This window comes from Oncorhynchus tshawytscha, linkage group LG02, assembly GCF_018296145.1.
Source record: "Oncorhynchus tshawytscha isolate Ot180627B linkage group LG02, Otsh_v2.0, whole genome shotgun sequence".
Classification (NCBI taxonomy): Eukaryota; Metazoa; Chordata; class Actinopteri; order Salmoniformes; family Salmonidae; genus Oncorhynchus; species Oncorhynchus tshawytscha.
In genome coordinates this window covers 55,904,141-55,920,970 of record NC_056430.1, presented here as the reverse complement: position 1 = coordinate 55,920,970, position 16,830 = coordinate 55,904,141, and the positions used below count along the sequence as shown (strand labels likewise).

Below are 16,830 nucleotides of genomic sequence, written 5' to 3'. Positions count from 1 at the left end.
CAGTAAATTATGGTAATCCAAATTATTTAAAATAAAGTCAATATTATAGATTTGATTTATGTTGGATTTACATGATTTTATTACATATGATGGAACCACTTAAGTCAAGATAATATTATTCATTGAATTTATTTGGGATTTGTATGATTTAATTATATTTGATGGAAACACTTAGTTTAAATTCCAGCATAATCTATGTTAATCTTCTGATTTATTTTTGAGTGTATCTCCATTGTAAAGTAGTACATTTCCTTCTTTTGTATTTGAAATGAGCATAAAGCTAATATTGGCGATTTACCACCACCTGCAGTGCTGGGCCATTTATTGTATCATTGTAGTGGTGACATAGCTTAAAGCCATTTACTAACCATAGGCAACCCAATTTGGAGAAGACAATGCTCTGATCATTGGTTGATCGCTCCCAACCCATAGGAATCCCCAACCAGATGAACACTTTAAAAATGGTGGAAGCCCTCAAAGGAAATATCTATGCTAAAACAGGCTATATCCATCTAGAGTCCTCTAACTCTATGGGTACAGCACAAGAGGTGAGAGTGAGTGGCAGGAATACTTCCCTCCCACAGAAACAGGCTACTTCCCAACACTATTCCCACTTTTGCAGAGTCCCCTCCACCTCCTTCTCTCCATCATGTTAATCTTCCAAAGTGAAAGGAGGAGCTCCCTTCCATAACTCTGTGCCGAACCGTCCTCTTTATCGCCGAGAGCGGTAGCCAACGCTACAAACACTTGTTTCATTAGGCATGATTTAAGTCCCACACGTCACCGTGCATTTATTTCACTGCCACTGAACAGATTCTGAGAAAAAGAGGAACTGTTTCTACTCTAGAAATTAAATGAATAAATACATGATGGGAGACTGATTTTTTGAGTGTAGTTAACTTTTAATTAACGTGTGCAGGCACCTAGCACTGTTGTTTGTTAGTGATGTTTCTGTAGCACATGAGATGGAGTTTGCAAGACATACGGCCACTGAATTGATACAAATAATCATGATATCATTCTGCCAGGTAAGCATTGGCTACTTTATAGCTAATTAACATTTAATTGAGAAGGTTTTTGGGAAAGCCTTCCCATCTACCAGAAGACGGTTAGGCCTATCATTCGCGTCACTATATTTTTCCTGTTCCTTAATTGTTTGAAACCTTGACGTCATACTATGAGACATGTCTTACCTTGCTTCAAAGTAACCTATAGCCAAAATCCCACTATAGAAACGTGGAGGCAATTATTTTAAAGAGTTCCTCATGTTATCTAGCAGCCAAAGACATTATCCTAGTCATATTAGCAACCCATGATAGTTGCATCTTTAGATCGCCCCTCACTCCCAATTTCTAACAGATATGTCCATCTCTGTCCATGAAACCGCTCACATGTGCAGTGCGAATTTCAAGTTTTTTCCTGCAAAGCAAATCACTCTTTTTTTCTCCATTCACGCTAGACCACCACCGTATGCACATTGCTGCGGTGAAAATGTGAAATAATATTTTTTATACATTTTAAAGCTAAAACATTCTTATCTGTTCCATCAGCCTTATTAATTGATACAGCATATACCTCCACTACACTACTTTAATACGAATCATGGGGATTAATAAGTATACGCAATGCACACTGAAAAGTAAGTGGGTATACAGCATATACCCTCCACTACACCACTGTTTGTGTGAGTGTGTGCACGTGTTTCTGCGTGCGTGCGTGCATGCGTGCGTGCATGCGTACGTCTGACTGGAATATTGTAGTGGTGGTGGTGCAGACAGTGAGTGAGCAGAGAGGGAGAGACAAACTGTGCTTGTTCACCTGGGGGGACATGCAGACCTCTTTAAAACAAGGACAGCTAGTCAGTTACTCAGAGCAGCACGGCCACTACTGTCCATAGAGGCCGATGACGGAGACAGCTAAGGTCAAACCATCTGTCTATAGCCCAGTCAGAACAAGCCAATCACACTAGATTTAGCCCTAACGGCATAACTATAACTGGAAATTAAACCTGATTACATTAATAACATTCATTATTTTCCTGTTTAATTACTTAATGTGGGGTTGTAATATCAAGAACTGTAATTATGTATAATTAAAGCTATCAAGCATTCACACTAGCACTGTATCACTCAGGGTTGCTACTACTCACGCTAACTCGTTTTGCATGTAGTATTCTTGACGCAGTGGGTTTTGCGCAGGCTATGGTGAACACACTTGTATTAATGAATGTAGTGATGGCTAAGTAGGGCATTGGCTTTGGCAGTTTGACTGTTTCTCTATGGCTGGTCCAGATTGGCTTCCAGGTCAAATGAAACCAGACGTACACTTTGATGGGGTTGGTTCTACTACTGATGATGACACACTTAATACTACATTTTTTACTGCAACCTATGAGTAGATCGCAATGAAAGACTAAGACAGTGAGATGGTCAACACAGACTACATTTCACCACAAGAGTCAGTTCTTTCAACCTATCCTCAAGATATGGCCCCATAATACTATGTTATTTAATCATTTAAAAACGTATCAGTATAATATACAAGTAGATTACTTCTATAAACCAACAGGGAAACACAAAGGATCCAATGGAATATCCATGATAAACATCCTTATGCACTTTTTCCTTCAAAGCGGCCTCAATGTCAACAAAGCTCATTCCCACCATACAACACTTAGTTGTTATCAGCGTGTCGGCTCATAAATGCCATCCCTTTCTCACGGTAAAACGTATTATATTCTCTGGGGACCGATTCCTTCCATATGATGTGCCTTTTAAATGTTTTGTAGTCTAACAATGGCAGCTGAGTGACTTACGCTGCCCATTCTTCCTAGACACCGTTGAGATTGGCGGAGTGCTCTAGCCCCATGTCACACAAGAGGAATATTGTTATATGGCTACGGGGCAGTTGGAGCGGGGTGCATACTAATGGTGGCATCTCATTGGTTGTACAGTGAGCTCTTAAAGTACCCCAGCAGAACCGAAGCGACTCCAGGAGTGGACATGTTGTCAGTTAGAACCCCACATTGAAGTAGTGCTAAGGGCCTGGGGGTTGCAAAGTCCAATATAGGCCTGAGATAGTGGGCTGTCGTGATGGAGAAAGAGCAGGATTTCTCTGTGTTATGAAAAGTACTTTGCCATTCAATGGACCACACCGTCTTATAGCACACACCAGTCATTAGCCAACATTTTTTCAAGATACAATCTAACAATGGTGCCATAACTACAACCATAGTATGGCAGACCTAGGTTCAAATAGTATTTGTTTTACTTTAAAAAATGTTAAGTATTTGATTGAGCCTGTGTGAAGTGCCAGATGGGCAGAGTTTGCACTTTTGGAACCATTCCATTGGTTGAAGTGCAACCTAGTCAAATCTAGTATTAGACTATAATTGATCTTGAATTTCAAACCACAATACTATCTCTTCAACTGACAATGAAATGAAGATTTTTTTTGAAGATCTAAACACTCATATCATTCACGAGTTAATCTCACCATCAACACCCATCTTGAATTAATCTGTGGTGAAACTCATCTTTGCGTGATGATAATACAATTCCAATTATTGTAATTGCTATTACAGGCCACACTTCACAACACAACATTCTTTGAGGCTGGATCAATATATAAGTTAATCTCTTTGGGGAGTGAGGTTTCCAGAAATGGATCCCTGTATTGCTGTCATATTGAGGTCAGACTAAGATATCGTTCCTTGATAACCTGAGTTTAGGCGCACAAGGGTATCTACCATTTTGTATACCAAACCCACAGACAAAAACAGCATTCTACATGCTTGTAGTGCACATCCCAAATAACATTCTATGAATCTTATATTGAAACCTATGCACCTGTAACAGACATTATACAACATAGTGTACAGCACAGTGAGTAAGTCAGCTGAGGAGTCACATACTGACTACGCTTGAGTGAAAATCACGTGTCAGCATCGGCTGTGATGACTTAAGGGAGAGTGGATAAGGTACAGAAAGAGGGGGGAGAGGGAGGTAGAGTGAGTGAGAGAGAGAGAGAGAGACAGACAGACAGACAGAAAGAGGAGAGAGAGAGACAGACAGAAAGAGGAGAGAGAGAGACAGAAAGAGGAGAGAGAGAGTAGAGAGAGAGCAAGAGAGAGATGGAGAAATATAGAGAGATAAAGAGGATAGGGAATGGGGATTCTCAGAGGTGCGGGGTCCCCAGTGATGGAGTGAAGGGGGAAGTGAAGGAGTGCTCTTAGCCTGGCAGCAGACTGCTGCAGACAAGGGTTTCACTACAGGGTTTTCATTGGCAGCCCGTCACTCTGAGGATGGGCCCACATTGATTTCTTAGTGCCTGGGAACGTGAAAACAAAATTGATGCGTGTTATGATTCCCTTCTTCCCGTCTCGAAGGCTATTGCCGGAGTCTTGGTAGGGAAAGGAGGAACGTTCACACAGACTGGAAGTGTGTGTGGTTGTGTGCGTGCATGTGTGTGTGTGCATAATGCGCATGCTTGAAAGTGTGCATGTGTATCAGAACATTTCCCTGTTGCCACTAAAAAAAACTTACGCAGACAGACATGACTCTTGGATTTTACCTGGCCTGGGTTAAGATTTTCTTCATAAATCCTATTTTTCATTAGAAAACCAAACAGCAGCAACTGGGCACCCACATTTGTGGCTTTTTGTTTGTGGCTTTTTGCTTGCAGAGGTCAAGTCATCAATCAGTGTCCAAATAAAATGATTTCCATTCGCTTTATCTCTCATCAGTGAGTGTCTAATAAAAAGAACGCTATTGCTCTCAGACAAATAAACATAAAACCTATAAGGGGTTCGTTGACTGCGAGCGGTCTCATGTAGGTGACCTAAACCCGACATTCAAAGAAAAACGAGGCGGGGGGGGGGATTATCCCAGGGCTCTGTCTAGGAAACCGAGTGTAGGTACACATCCTTCTCTTATCTCCTAGTCCCAGCACACTGTCTCACAATGACAGTTACCTCGCAGACTCTAATTTATTCGGGGTTTACTCAAGAGGTGATAATCCATTTATCTTCATAATAATGTGCTCATTAGGGAGAGTGACACTCAATCCAGCTGGGATGAGGCCCCATGGATCTGCGGTATCCGCCGGGTACTGGTGCAGCTTCCCGACTTCAGTGATAATGAATAATCCATTCGATTTGACCTTTGGCCATAACTCTGCCTCCATTATGGCTCAGGTGAATTCTGGGGGTGACTGTTAAAAAAAGCAAGGGTGAGTTGTGAACCTTCCTGCTTATCTAATCAGCATTGTTACCGTGTCTGGTTAAGAGGTCCTGTGAGTATGGTGAGTAGTAATTCTCCCTCCATTGACGGGAGATGGTCGATGTATGTGAGGAGAGAGAGAGCGTGCCTGGGGCCCCTTTCCCTGTCAATTTCTTATCAATGCGGCTCCCTCTCCACCTCCAACCCTCGCCCGCCTGCCACGCTCAAATCAGAAACACAATCAAGTCTGCAAGTCATTCAAGAGCACTCAAATCATCACCAAGAACAAAACAAGTAGACGAGTAATTTAACCCCTTTACCCTCATCAGACTTACACAGACCAATAACACGAGGAACTAATGCAACTGGGCTGTTGACAACCTATAATTCAAATGTCAATTACTAATCCCAGAGTCCTTTGGCGTAGGCTTCAAACTACACAGTTTCCCCCAGTCGAGTAAACACGTCACATCAAAATGACGGTCCACAGCCATGTTTCTGGTGATTGGTTCAGAATTTTTTTTTTTCCAGACAGAGCTCCACTTGAAGAGGTAATAATGGAGATCGATGTGGGAGCAGATTTCAGAAAGTCGTGCGAATGGACGGAGAACGCAACAATTCCGAAACTCCCTATCCGCAATCAATCTCTGACAACAGCAACGAATCAACAAAACATGTCACGTCACAGTGTTATTTACTGGTACCTTATACAATAGATACTGCTTTTGTAGCGAGAGAGGTATAACAAGGACTCTAAGCGTGGCTACTGTGTAGCGGTGAGAGCCTAATGGACTCTAACAAAAGCCATGGCCAGTGATTAGTATATCCCCTCTCTTGAGAAGCACTATTGCACACAAAGTCCGCCATGCAAACAGAAGAAACCTTGCCCATTGCCCCGAGAGACATGGGACAAATCCCACCGCGGCCACCAATTTAAAGTGCCATTTGGAGTGTTTGAAGAGTGAAATATCAACAAAGGTCAAATTAAGACTCAATGATGGGAACAGCATACAGAGTGCAAAAACATTACTCAATTCCCTGGAGTCAACAACTATCACATACTAGTCAAGCATTAGTAATCAACTGTCCCAAACTTTAATCTGCACTCATAGGGCTTGTTTCCAGAACACAGATTAGGAAGATTAGGCTTAGTCTTGGACTAAGAATTATTCTCTGTGGAGGACCTCCTTTGAAAGCTCTTGAGTCTATGACTAGGCTTAATCTCCATACGGCAAACCGGCCCACACACTTTCAGTAGTCACAGTGACAGAAAGTAATATTGCTTCTTGGTCTTGACACCAGGACTGAACACCTTTAAGTAGACAGGTCCCCTTTATTCCAAGAATAGAACTGACCATAAAATGCCTCAACCGTGGAGTAGTAGTGGGAAAGTCGAGTTGAAAAGAGCTTAGACCTGATAAGGATTTTATACTCAGCGTGTCATCTGTGGCTTTCAAGTAATATTCTAAGGGGTTTGGTCTGTCTGAGAGACTTTGTGTGACTGCTCAACCTCTTCTTAACGATCTCCTATCCCAAGGTAATATCCTGGCGCCAAACATGAGCATTGTTAAAGGAAGGAGAAGAAAACAAACACAGAAAAACACAACTCAACCCATTCCCTCGGAACGGCACTCTTTTTGAAGCGGTGAAAGAGCCCTGGTAACAAGGAGGACAGCTTGCACTGATGGGAATAACCTCATCACCTGAGCCCCTTCTGAGTCTCTGAGCCTCACTGCTCTCACTCTCTTTTTCTGTAGAGCCTACTGTGTCCAGCATTGTTCAACGGTACATTGTATGAAATGCCATGCACGATCAGTGAAGATGCTTGTCCCTCTTGCATTTCAGCTGTTGCGGGTGACACACACACAGAAGGGCAGACACATGATGTATCTACCTCCACATTAACACATGCAGTGATGCCTTTGATTAGATGCTCCTATCCTGATGACACAAATATGAAGGAATATGGGTTTGTTTATTTATTTATACCGCACTTTTTTTCACAGAGGTACCCTGTTTTGCCATGCCGAAAAAATGAGACTTTGATCATGTTGTTCTCGGCGCTTCTGATTTTCACACGACCTGAATTTGCACCAAATGCAAAAAATTGCCCCATATGCCTTCTTTGTGCGATCTTCAATGAAATTTGCTCAGCAGTCAGCACAGTAGACAAATATAACAGCCTCTACTACAGTACTGGCAGTCTGTGTCCCAAATGACACACTATTGCCTAAATAGTTCACTACTTTTTCACCAGGGTCCAGAGGAAGACCCTTAGGGCTATGGTCAAAAGTAGTGCACTATGTAGGGAATAGGGTGCCATCTGTTACATAGTTTCAGTGTGTTCAACTGCTAACTGGATTAATGTCAGTGGCGTAACACTAGAAGGCACCCCACGGAGCTGGGGAGCTGACACTGACATCCCTACCATAGGTGATCAGTCAGAGAGAAACAAAGAGAGATGGTGAGAGAGAGAGGGAGTGAAAGCAGAAGAGAGCCAAAATACAGATATAATTGTCCATGAGAGGACAAGAAAGAAAGATGAGCTGACGAAAGCGCACACACACATCCAAAAAGAAGGGGTGAGGAGAGGAGATAGGGGAAAATAAAGGAAGGAGAGAGGAGGAAGCCCCGTTCTGTACCTGTGGGAACAGCCGCGTCCATAGTGGGCCTCTCCCAAGTGTTGACTTGCTCCCAGGCAAAGCCATTGGTCCCCAGGGCCACACTGTAGCCACAGCTGCTGTAGTGCTCTTCAAACGAACAGCTGCCTGTAGGACACGATGAGAAGAGAAGGGTTGCATATGTAAACACGATAAAGCCATATACTCACATCATTATTTCATCCCCGCTAAATAATGATTTTCCAGCGCATTAGGCTTCATGCTAGCCAGAAGCCATGGATTGAGAAAGCAAGACTAAACTCGGTCTAATTAAAATGTACTCTTTGAGATGCGTGGTTTAATTGCAATGAGAGGATTCAAAAGGAATTCTTAGGGTTTTTTTTGTGTTTTATCTCTGTTTTTTCAATTACACCCATAGTTTAAGTGTTTTTGAGTGTGGATCGATTGAGCTAGGCTGTGCTGACTTGACAGTTTACTGTGGCAAGGAATACAGTTATTGTATTATACATGCATGGATATATTTTTTCCAATTAAATAAAAAGCTTTCTTCTGGTTATAATCTAATTTATAAAATTGCATAAGCCAAGGACTAAACACTCATTGGCAGTTAATGACTGGAAAATCAGAGCAGAAGAATGGGTTATTATTCCATTAAAATGAGAGGGGAGTTGGTGTCAATGATCTTTTGTTAGACAGATGACTTGGGTTTAAATCCCCACCCCCTCAAAAAAAACACCACAGTATGTCCATTCGGAAATGTCCCAAACATTTATTTCTACGTCAATAAATCCAATCTTCCTAATCAAAACCCCGAATCTCACTACTGAGATTGAGGCTGTCCTAATATGGACACTACATAACAAATAACTTTTCACTTTCCATGTCAAAAGTGTCAAACAACCACCATCGTGGCCGTTTATTGTATTTTGTGTGTGTGTGTGTGTGTGTGTGTGTGTGGGGGGGGGGCAAAGCCCTTCATCTCCTCTAATTAATGTTGCCTACCAATTTGATCCATTATTGATAAGTTGCCCACAGCAGATAAGCAACAGTTTCATTATCAGTTGAAGCTGCTGCTACAACCTGCACCCACATCTGCAAATAGGAGAGGAGTTAGCGTAAAAATGGGGGCTTTTCATCACTAATGCTAGTAGACAGTGAGACATAATTGGGAAGTTTTCCAGCAGCTGAGTTTCTTTAGGCTCTCTGTCGAGACATTGTTTATCAAATAGAGTTTCCCGTGTAGCACTTTCATCAATAAGGTTTTAATGAACTGAGAGGCATGTTTCTAAGGGCAATGAATAGGGAGTTAGAATGCGGTGTTAGAATGCATTCACAGTCGCTACAGTCAAAGAGGATGTTGTTTACGCTAGAAAAAATTGCCAGAGAAGAAATTGAAGTGTTTGCACCTCAGGATTTCCTTTGAGAATTAGGGGTCCTGCGATTAATATGTATTGCTGGCAGATTACAACTGTACTGTAATTAATGTGCATTTAATTTTAACAAATTTCATATTTTTGCCATTTTGGGCAAATACATTGTGAGTTTGCTAGCTAGTTTAGTTGAATTTTAAAATGATATGATCAACCAAGATATCTTTGGAAATATCTGTTTTGAAAAAAGGTAAAAATGTGCTATAAAAGGTAAAGAACATGGACGCTTGGCTACAGTACAGTATATTTAAAACGAGTGATGATTGAATGTTGAATTTCTCAAGTAATCTTTACATAGCTCTTTATAAAGATAAGCTTTTTGGACAGATTATCCTCAGGGCTCATTCATTTGGATCAGTGGTTTCTGGTTAAGTTAAGTATTAGTGTTGATAAAGATAAAGATATGCACCCATCTTGTGATTATACTCAAGACCCTTCTAAAACATTCCAGCCTTTCATCCATTTCCGGAGCCCCAATCGTACCCTTTGGATAATTAGAACCTTACATTTATACCCACTTTAAATCGAAACTGACAGTGCCTAGCATGATATACACCAATGAGGACAAACTCAGCTAAAGCTTCTGTTTTCTGTTCACTTAGATAAGATCTTAGTTTGCTCCCATAAAAGTTACTGTCATCATCTAAGATTTAATTACAGCGTTTACTAACATACTGTGTGTACTCTTCTTGTATCCCCCGGCGGCATTTCCAAGCTAGGCAGGCTAATATACGGCTCGGATGCTAAAGCTATTACTTTCACTCCAATAGGCATGAATAATAGCCAAATATAGCTTTCATTAATATAGCAGTCAACAGAGATGTACAGTATTCAGGACAGTGTTTTTGTCATGTAATATTTGTCTTCCAATTTAGGTCAAATGTGTCCTGGCAAAGGCCAGGCAGCCAAATTCTTAGTTTCATTAGAGCATGTATGACTCAATGGGACACATATTTGTATTTCTTTTCTGCTTGAGGGAAAACAACCAACAACTTGTTTCTCTCTAGTTGTCACTGTGCCACTGGCTCAGAAAAACAAACACACACACACACACACGTACACACCTGAAGTCAATAGATTCAATCCATTTGGACATGATCATGGACATAAAACAGAGTAGACCGATTGAATGAGTGAGAGAGAGACACATACAGACTCAACACAAACACACACAGAGAATCGCTTTCACTCACGTCCCGTTTGAAATGAATCCAGCTTCGCCAGTCATGCTAAATTAGACGAGAAAATAAGGCTAACGAGGGTGCCTCTAATAACACACACAGCTCGTTCGATTTAGCCGCTCCCTCAACCCCTACTAATTCTACCTTTTCCACTTCGCAAACTCTTAAACCTCCCAAGCCAATCTATCCCCGTCCATCACCCTGTGGAGAGGAGAGAAGGCTGTTGGTAAGATAAGTAGCCAGGCATTGGACAGAGGTTCTACGAGCTCACTCAGGTCAGAGCCGGGACATGTTCAGTGTTCAAGCACCAAACAAAAGAATACTGAATAAAATGGGGAGAAACTACCGTAAACCATTTTGCTACGGTGTGACCTCATGAGCATTACCCAGCTGAGAGAGGATACAATTGCTTGAAAATGAAATCTGTCTACGTCTCTACAACAAGCATGAGTGGTCAGTGATATGCTTTAGGGACACGCTTCTCACCGGTAGAAAATACTGAGCTGTCAATGAGTCAATGCTTCTTGGTTTTGCATCTCTCTCTTCAGGCTTTGAAACGCTTGTATGAATGAAACATACAGATGTAGGATCATAATTTAATCATTATTTTGGATGACTGAGTTTTTAACATGTTGATCTCAAGTAAAGACGTTCAGTTTAATTGCACAACAAGCCTCTGTGCATTTGTAACACTAACCTTAAATTATGACCAAAAATCACCCAAAAAAATATATGCATTGTTATACTCCAGTTCTGCCTTCAGGGTAAGGTTTAAGACAACGAACTTCAACCTGCGTAAAAATTATCTTCCTCACAGACTTGCGTGTCAGTTGTTTTTTTAATCTCTTCTCTGACAAGGTCTTTACACTATTCGCATGCCAATCTCAATTCAGAATTGTTTGACTAAAATGGCAACTTTGCATTAATGACTCCCTTTCCCTCGCCTGTGTGAGTCAGGTGGTGTATCCTCAGAGGAGGCAAATTCTGAACACCTAATTCCAGGGATTGGTAGAACAGACATGGAAAACCACAATTAATCTACTTGGAAAAAAGCTAGCTTCTATCTGCCTTTAAATCAAATATATTCACTACATACACAGTTTACAGCACGTATAAAAAAGTGTAGCGAAATGCTTATGCGCTAGCTCCCTCAACAATGCAGTAAATTAATCTATTGAATAATAATAACAACCATAATAACAACAATCAAGAGTCAATTCAAAAATAAGAAGTAATAGAACAGAACAAACAAATGTTACACTGTATTTATTGCCGATAGGGGTGCAATAAATCACAAAACGTACGGTTCGGATCACGAACGGATAATTTTTGGGATCAGCAAAAAAAAAAAAAAAGACAAATATGGAACGAATTGCAAAAATCACTGAAGCTGGAGACTTATATCTCCCTCACTAACTTTAAGCATGCAGCTGTACACAGCCCTTCTGTAAATAGCCCACCCAACTACCTAATCTCCATATTGTTATTTATTTTTTTGCTCCTTTGCACCCCAGTATCTCTACTTGCATATCTATCACTCCAGTGTTTAATTGCTAAATTGTTTTTAAAAAATCGCCACTATGGCCTATTTATTGCCTTACCTCATTTGCACACGCTGTATATAGATTTTTCTATTGTGTTATTGACTGTACCTTTGTTTATCACGTGTAACTCTGTTGTTTGTGTCGCACTGCTTTGCTTTACTTTGGCCAGGTCGCAGTTGTAAACTTTCCTAAACTGGCGTATATCGGGTTAAATAAAGGTGAAATAAAAATTAAATAAAAAATATATAACTCTGCTTTCCATTTATTAAAGCAACGAACATTTCAATGTTTAAATAAAATCTTAAAATATTCAATACACAATTGTTAAATTAGAGTACAATATGAGGCTTGATACCTTCTTCCTTCGAACAATAGTGAATGAAAAAATAGCCTGTGTCCACATCATCAAAAAAAAGAAAAAAGAAATCAAAGTAGACCTGAGCTTGAAATTATTTTTCAAGATGAGGATGTCTACATTGTCTGGGGAGAGAGTAGACCTCTTTGCAGTCACTATGTGGAGAACACCCACTCGCTAGGTACTGAAGTGCCAGGCACAGCCAGGTAGCATCTTGCCATCATGGCAATGTGAGGGTATTTACACTCATTGCTTTTCCACCATGCCAGTGGATCACCATCCACTGGAATGCCGCTTGTTGCCTTGTAGGATGCCACCTCCTCTTTGATGGTGTTGGAAAACGCCTTGCCTGTGTCCTTGCTCGCAAAGGTCTCCCCGAAAAGCTCCTTCATTTTGTGGAGGAGATGCCTCAGTCTGCTCCTGTCGGCTCTGTGGCTTGACCCTGCAGAAAAAAAGACTTGATCTATTAAACTTACTAATTATTTATTTTCATATTTCATAGAACTATAATTGTGGTAATAACATTTAATAAAAGCCATTATTATTCCAAATCAAAAATGTATTTTTCTAATAGCAATAGCATGACTAACAAGAGTAGACTGCAGAATATTTATTATTTAAGCAATTCACTCTTATTTTTAATTTTTTGTTTATTTTTTTACCTCTTCAGTGGCCACAATCTCAGTGTTGAGAACCTTGGATCCAGTGCAGTAGATCTATGAAGGTAGCATTGTACATTATGGGGGTATCTGGGGTTCAGGTCCTCTCTAATGGCAGCCTTGGCATCTCTAGTGATGGTGTTGTCTTCCTCACTTGGGGCCATGGATTGTAGAGTCCTTGTTTTCAGAGGTAGGATTATGGACACAGGCGGAGCAGGTTCAGTGCTCAATAGGGTTGCAACCGTTTGAGGGGTTTGAGCACCTGGAGGACCTCCTCTGCCACTTTCACGTCATCATCAGACGAGGTGACAACGTCTTTATTTCTTTCAGGGTCTTGTCTGTCAGTGCAGAGTATACAGATGCCTGCTGCTCAAGATAGCGCTCCATCATGTCATAAGTGGAGTTCCAGCTTGTTGTGACATTGTGTATAAGCTTGTGGGTCGGTAGCTGTAGCATTTCTTGCTTGGTCTTAAGCACATGAGCAGCTGTTGTGCTTCGGTGGAAAAAGGAAACCACCTTCCTGATCCTCCCAAGGAGGAGGTACATCTGGTTCACTGAGATTCCCCTTCGGGATGTTACATATATCACGTGCAATGCAAGCTATCTGTGGGCCCAGTCCAGTTTCTATCACTGCATTTACTTCTTGGCATTATCTGTGGTGGTTGGGATATTGCTATTGGGCCTCTCTAGCTTCCACGGCGCAGCAGTACCTGCGCAAGATTTGTACCTGTGTGACTCATTGAGGGTGCTTGTATGTAGCACCGGACTTCACATCTCCCACTCCTCTGTGGTATAGTGAGCAGTCACATAGCTTTCCATTGCCCTGGAGGTCTACCTATCTGTGGTGAGGGCAACAGAGGATGTCTTGGATAAATCGTCAACAATTTTGATATTTTCCAGTTCATAAAGATCTAGCATGATCTTCATACTGAAGTGGGTGCGCAAGGGGATTTCATAGCGTGGCTCAAGCACTTTCACCATATGTTTAAACCCTCTGTTTTCAACAACATAGTATTGACTCATGTCTGCAGCGATAAACATCCCAGTAGATTTGGTGATGGCTTTAGCCAGGCCTGATTCTGCAGCAAAGAGCTGCTTAAATCAAATCAAATTTATTTGTCACATACACATGGTTAGCAGATGTTAATGCGAGTGTAGCGAAATGCTTGTAGTGAGGAGGTTGTTGTCTCTTGGATGAGTTGGTTCCAGTCACTGACACAACAGGGTGATGACGCTTTAAATGTGTGGCCATGCTCGATGTATTTCCATGATCATACGGCTTACTTGTGGCACAATGCCTACACACCGTAAATGGTGTTGTCCACCCCCTTTCTTTCGTCATCATATTTGACAGAGACGCCAAAATGCTCCCATACATGAGACTTAAATGAAGCGGGAGGCTTTTCCAGTTCTTCAGCTCCTCCCGCCAGCCATGTCTGTCACTGCTCTTTTTTCTTCTTTGCTTTTTGCAACGCGAGCATCCAAGATTGATTGGTTGGGATTCAACATGCCCCGTTCACGTGAACTGTACACACAACTGCTTTTTCAAAGCAATCAAATCAACCTTCAGGCTTCAGAGTAAAACGCAGCACGCATCAGTCTTGTCTTTATCTTTTCACTGCAACTCTTCGTCGAGACTTAGGGAATTACTACTTTGAAAAGTAACAGCGGCAGTAAAACTGTATTTCACACCGATGGTTCAACTATGCAAAAGATCCGCAGTTCACATGCGCGCCGAACCGTGATTCGTGCGGATCACAGATCAACTACGGTCTGTTACACCACTAGTGAACATCAGTCCATGGCTCGGGTGGATGAAGTCCTTGGCGATCTTTTGGGACTTCCTCAGAGATCTCTTGGTGTGGATGTCCTGGAGTACAGGGAGCTCTCCCTCGGTGATGTATTGCACCATCCACGCCACCCTCCGTAGGACCTCCCGGCTGAGGATGGTGCAGTTGCCAAACCAGGCAGTGATGCAGCCAGTCAATATTTGAATTTGATATTAAGATGTTCTCGATTGTGCAACTGTAGAACTTTTTGAGGATCCAAGGGCCCATCCCGCATTTCTTCAGGCGCGATGGTGGTGTGATTGGACCATGTCAGATCCTCTGTGAAGTGTACGCCGAGGAACTTGAAGATTTTGACCTCTCGACTGCAGCCCCATTGATGACAATAGCGGTGTGCTCCTTTTCTGTAGATTTGCTGACTTTGAGGGAGAGAGGCTGTTTTCCTGCCACTGCCACAACCTCTTCCCTGTAGGCTGTCTCGTCACAATCGGAGATCATGCCACCGTCGTGTCGTCTGCAAATTTAATGATGATGTTGGAGGCATGAGTGGCCTCACAGTCATTAGTGTACAGGGAGTACAGGAGCAACAAGGCACCGAACAAGGCAATGAAACCCATCATTCTTTCAAACAAGAAATCCCTCACATAGCACTAGGCACAGAGATTATGGTTTTCTATGAAGTCCCGGTGTTCGGGGCCACAGAGGGGTAAGTGAAAGATGTGAATAGGTAAATAGATATGTGTTTGCATGTGTGTACCTGTATGACACTTTCCCACTGTCCTTGGGTCTGGCTGTGTGTAGGGCGGATAAGAACAGTGTTTGTCCATGGATGCTCGTTGTGGGGCCTTCTACGAAACACAGTGGGGGCTTATAAAGCCGAGCCAGCAGAAAGAACAGGCACAGAGGCCAGAGAGCTTCCAACCGGGTCCCTCACCCACAGCCAATCAGGCCAAAGGATGTGGAAATGCAGCTGATGACTCTGTCTCTCTCACTCTGTCAGTGTATTTTCCCCTTTTCACTTGCATCCCTTTTTTCCTTTCAGTTCAATCAGACTCAATAGAAATTCTCTCTCTCTCGCTCTCAGGAAGTAAGTTCTTGCTCAGGCTGGTTAGAATTGACCCTAACACCCCATATCATAAAAATGTACCAATAAAAACGATTAGCTACTACAAAATCCACGTCAGGCATTTTCATCTCCTTGGAGGGTATTATAGCGGGCTAGAAAATCCTACGGTTAGTAAAGCATGCTCTAGTAGGAACCTACAAACATCTGTTTCTTGAGCTTTCATAGTGGGCACACACACACACACACACAACTAATATGCACACCATGCAACGATGTGTCCATTCAATAAAGAACAATATTCAGCCTAATTTTCTCCTCCAGGTATGAGTCCTTAAAAATAACACCAACGGTTATGCCCAATGATTCAATCGTCAACTTCAATGTAGATTCATTAAGCCCACCTTTTGTTACAGTAGTGACCTAGTCTCTTTTTATCTCACTAAGTGTTAGTGTCTGACTCCTCACCCTGTGACCTCAGAGATGAGCCTTCGCGGCTAGCGCCCGTCACACCACTGTCCTCCATCTCTGCCTGCCCATATCTCCTCAGCCGCTTAAAAATAACTGTTAGCGCCCCCACACCAGCCCTCTTTTAACCCAACGTCACCCACAAGCTTGAAGAAGACACGCAGTGGCATCAAAGGGATGTTAAAGCCTCTTTTAAGAGCTCAGAGCCCCGGAGGTTGAAGGGGTTAACCCTGGGCTCATTATAGACCTCACACTCAGTCAATAAGATTTCGGTGCAGCAGTGACTAACCTCCCCTCACCCAGGTCGCTCACTCCCCCTCTCCTCTGTCTATGCGCTGATATACTGTATGACTACAGCTGCCTGGGCTTCCGTGGCAGATGTTATGTGTTAGTGCCAAAAGAAAATATATTTTGCTGCATGGGCCTCTGGTGGATGCTAAGTGGTAGCGTCAGAGCTAAATGAGAAGATATTTAATGCAAGGGCATTGATAGCGGTTTGCTGG

General features: G+C 42.2%; 1 protein-coding gene across 7 annotated transcripts in view; it reads right to left on the bottom strand.

Moving 5' to 3' along the window:
- ptprt (protein tyrosine phosphatase receptor type T) overlaps positions 1–16,830 on the bottom strand; it is a 415,965-nt gene that overhangs the window by 310,154 nt on the left and 88,981 nt on the right. For all 7 annotated transcript variants that reach the window (XM_042301053.1, XM_042301087.1, XM_042301062.1 and 4 more), the window contains exon 2: positions 7,862–7,987. In XM_042301053.1, the coding sequence (XP_042156987.1) occupies positions 7,862–7,987 (126 nt within the window). The remainder of the gene's footprint in view (positions 1–7,861; positions 7,988–16,830) is intronic.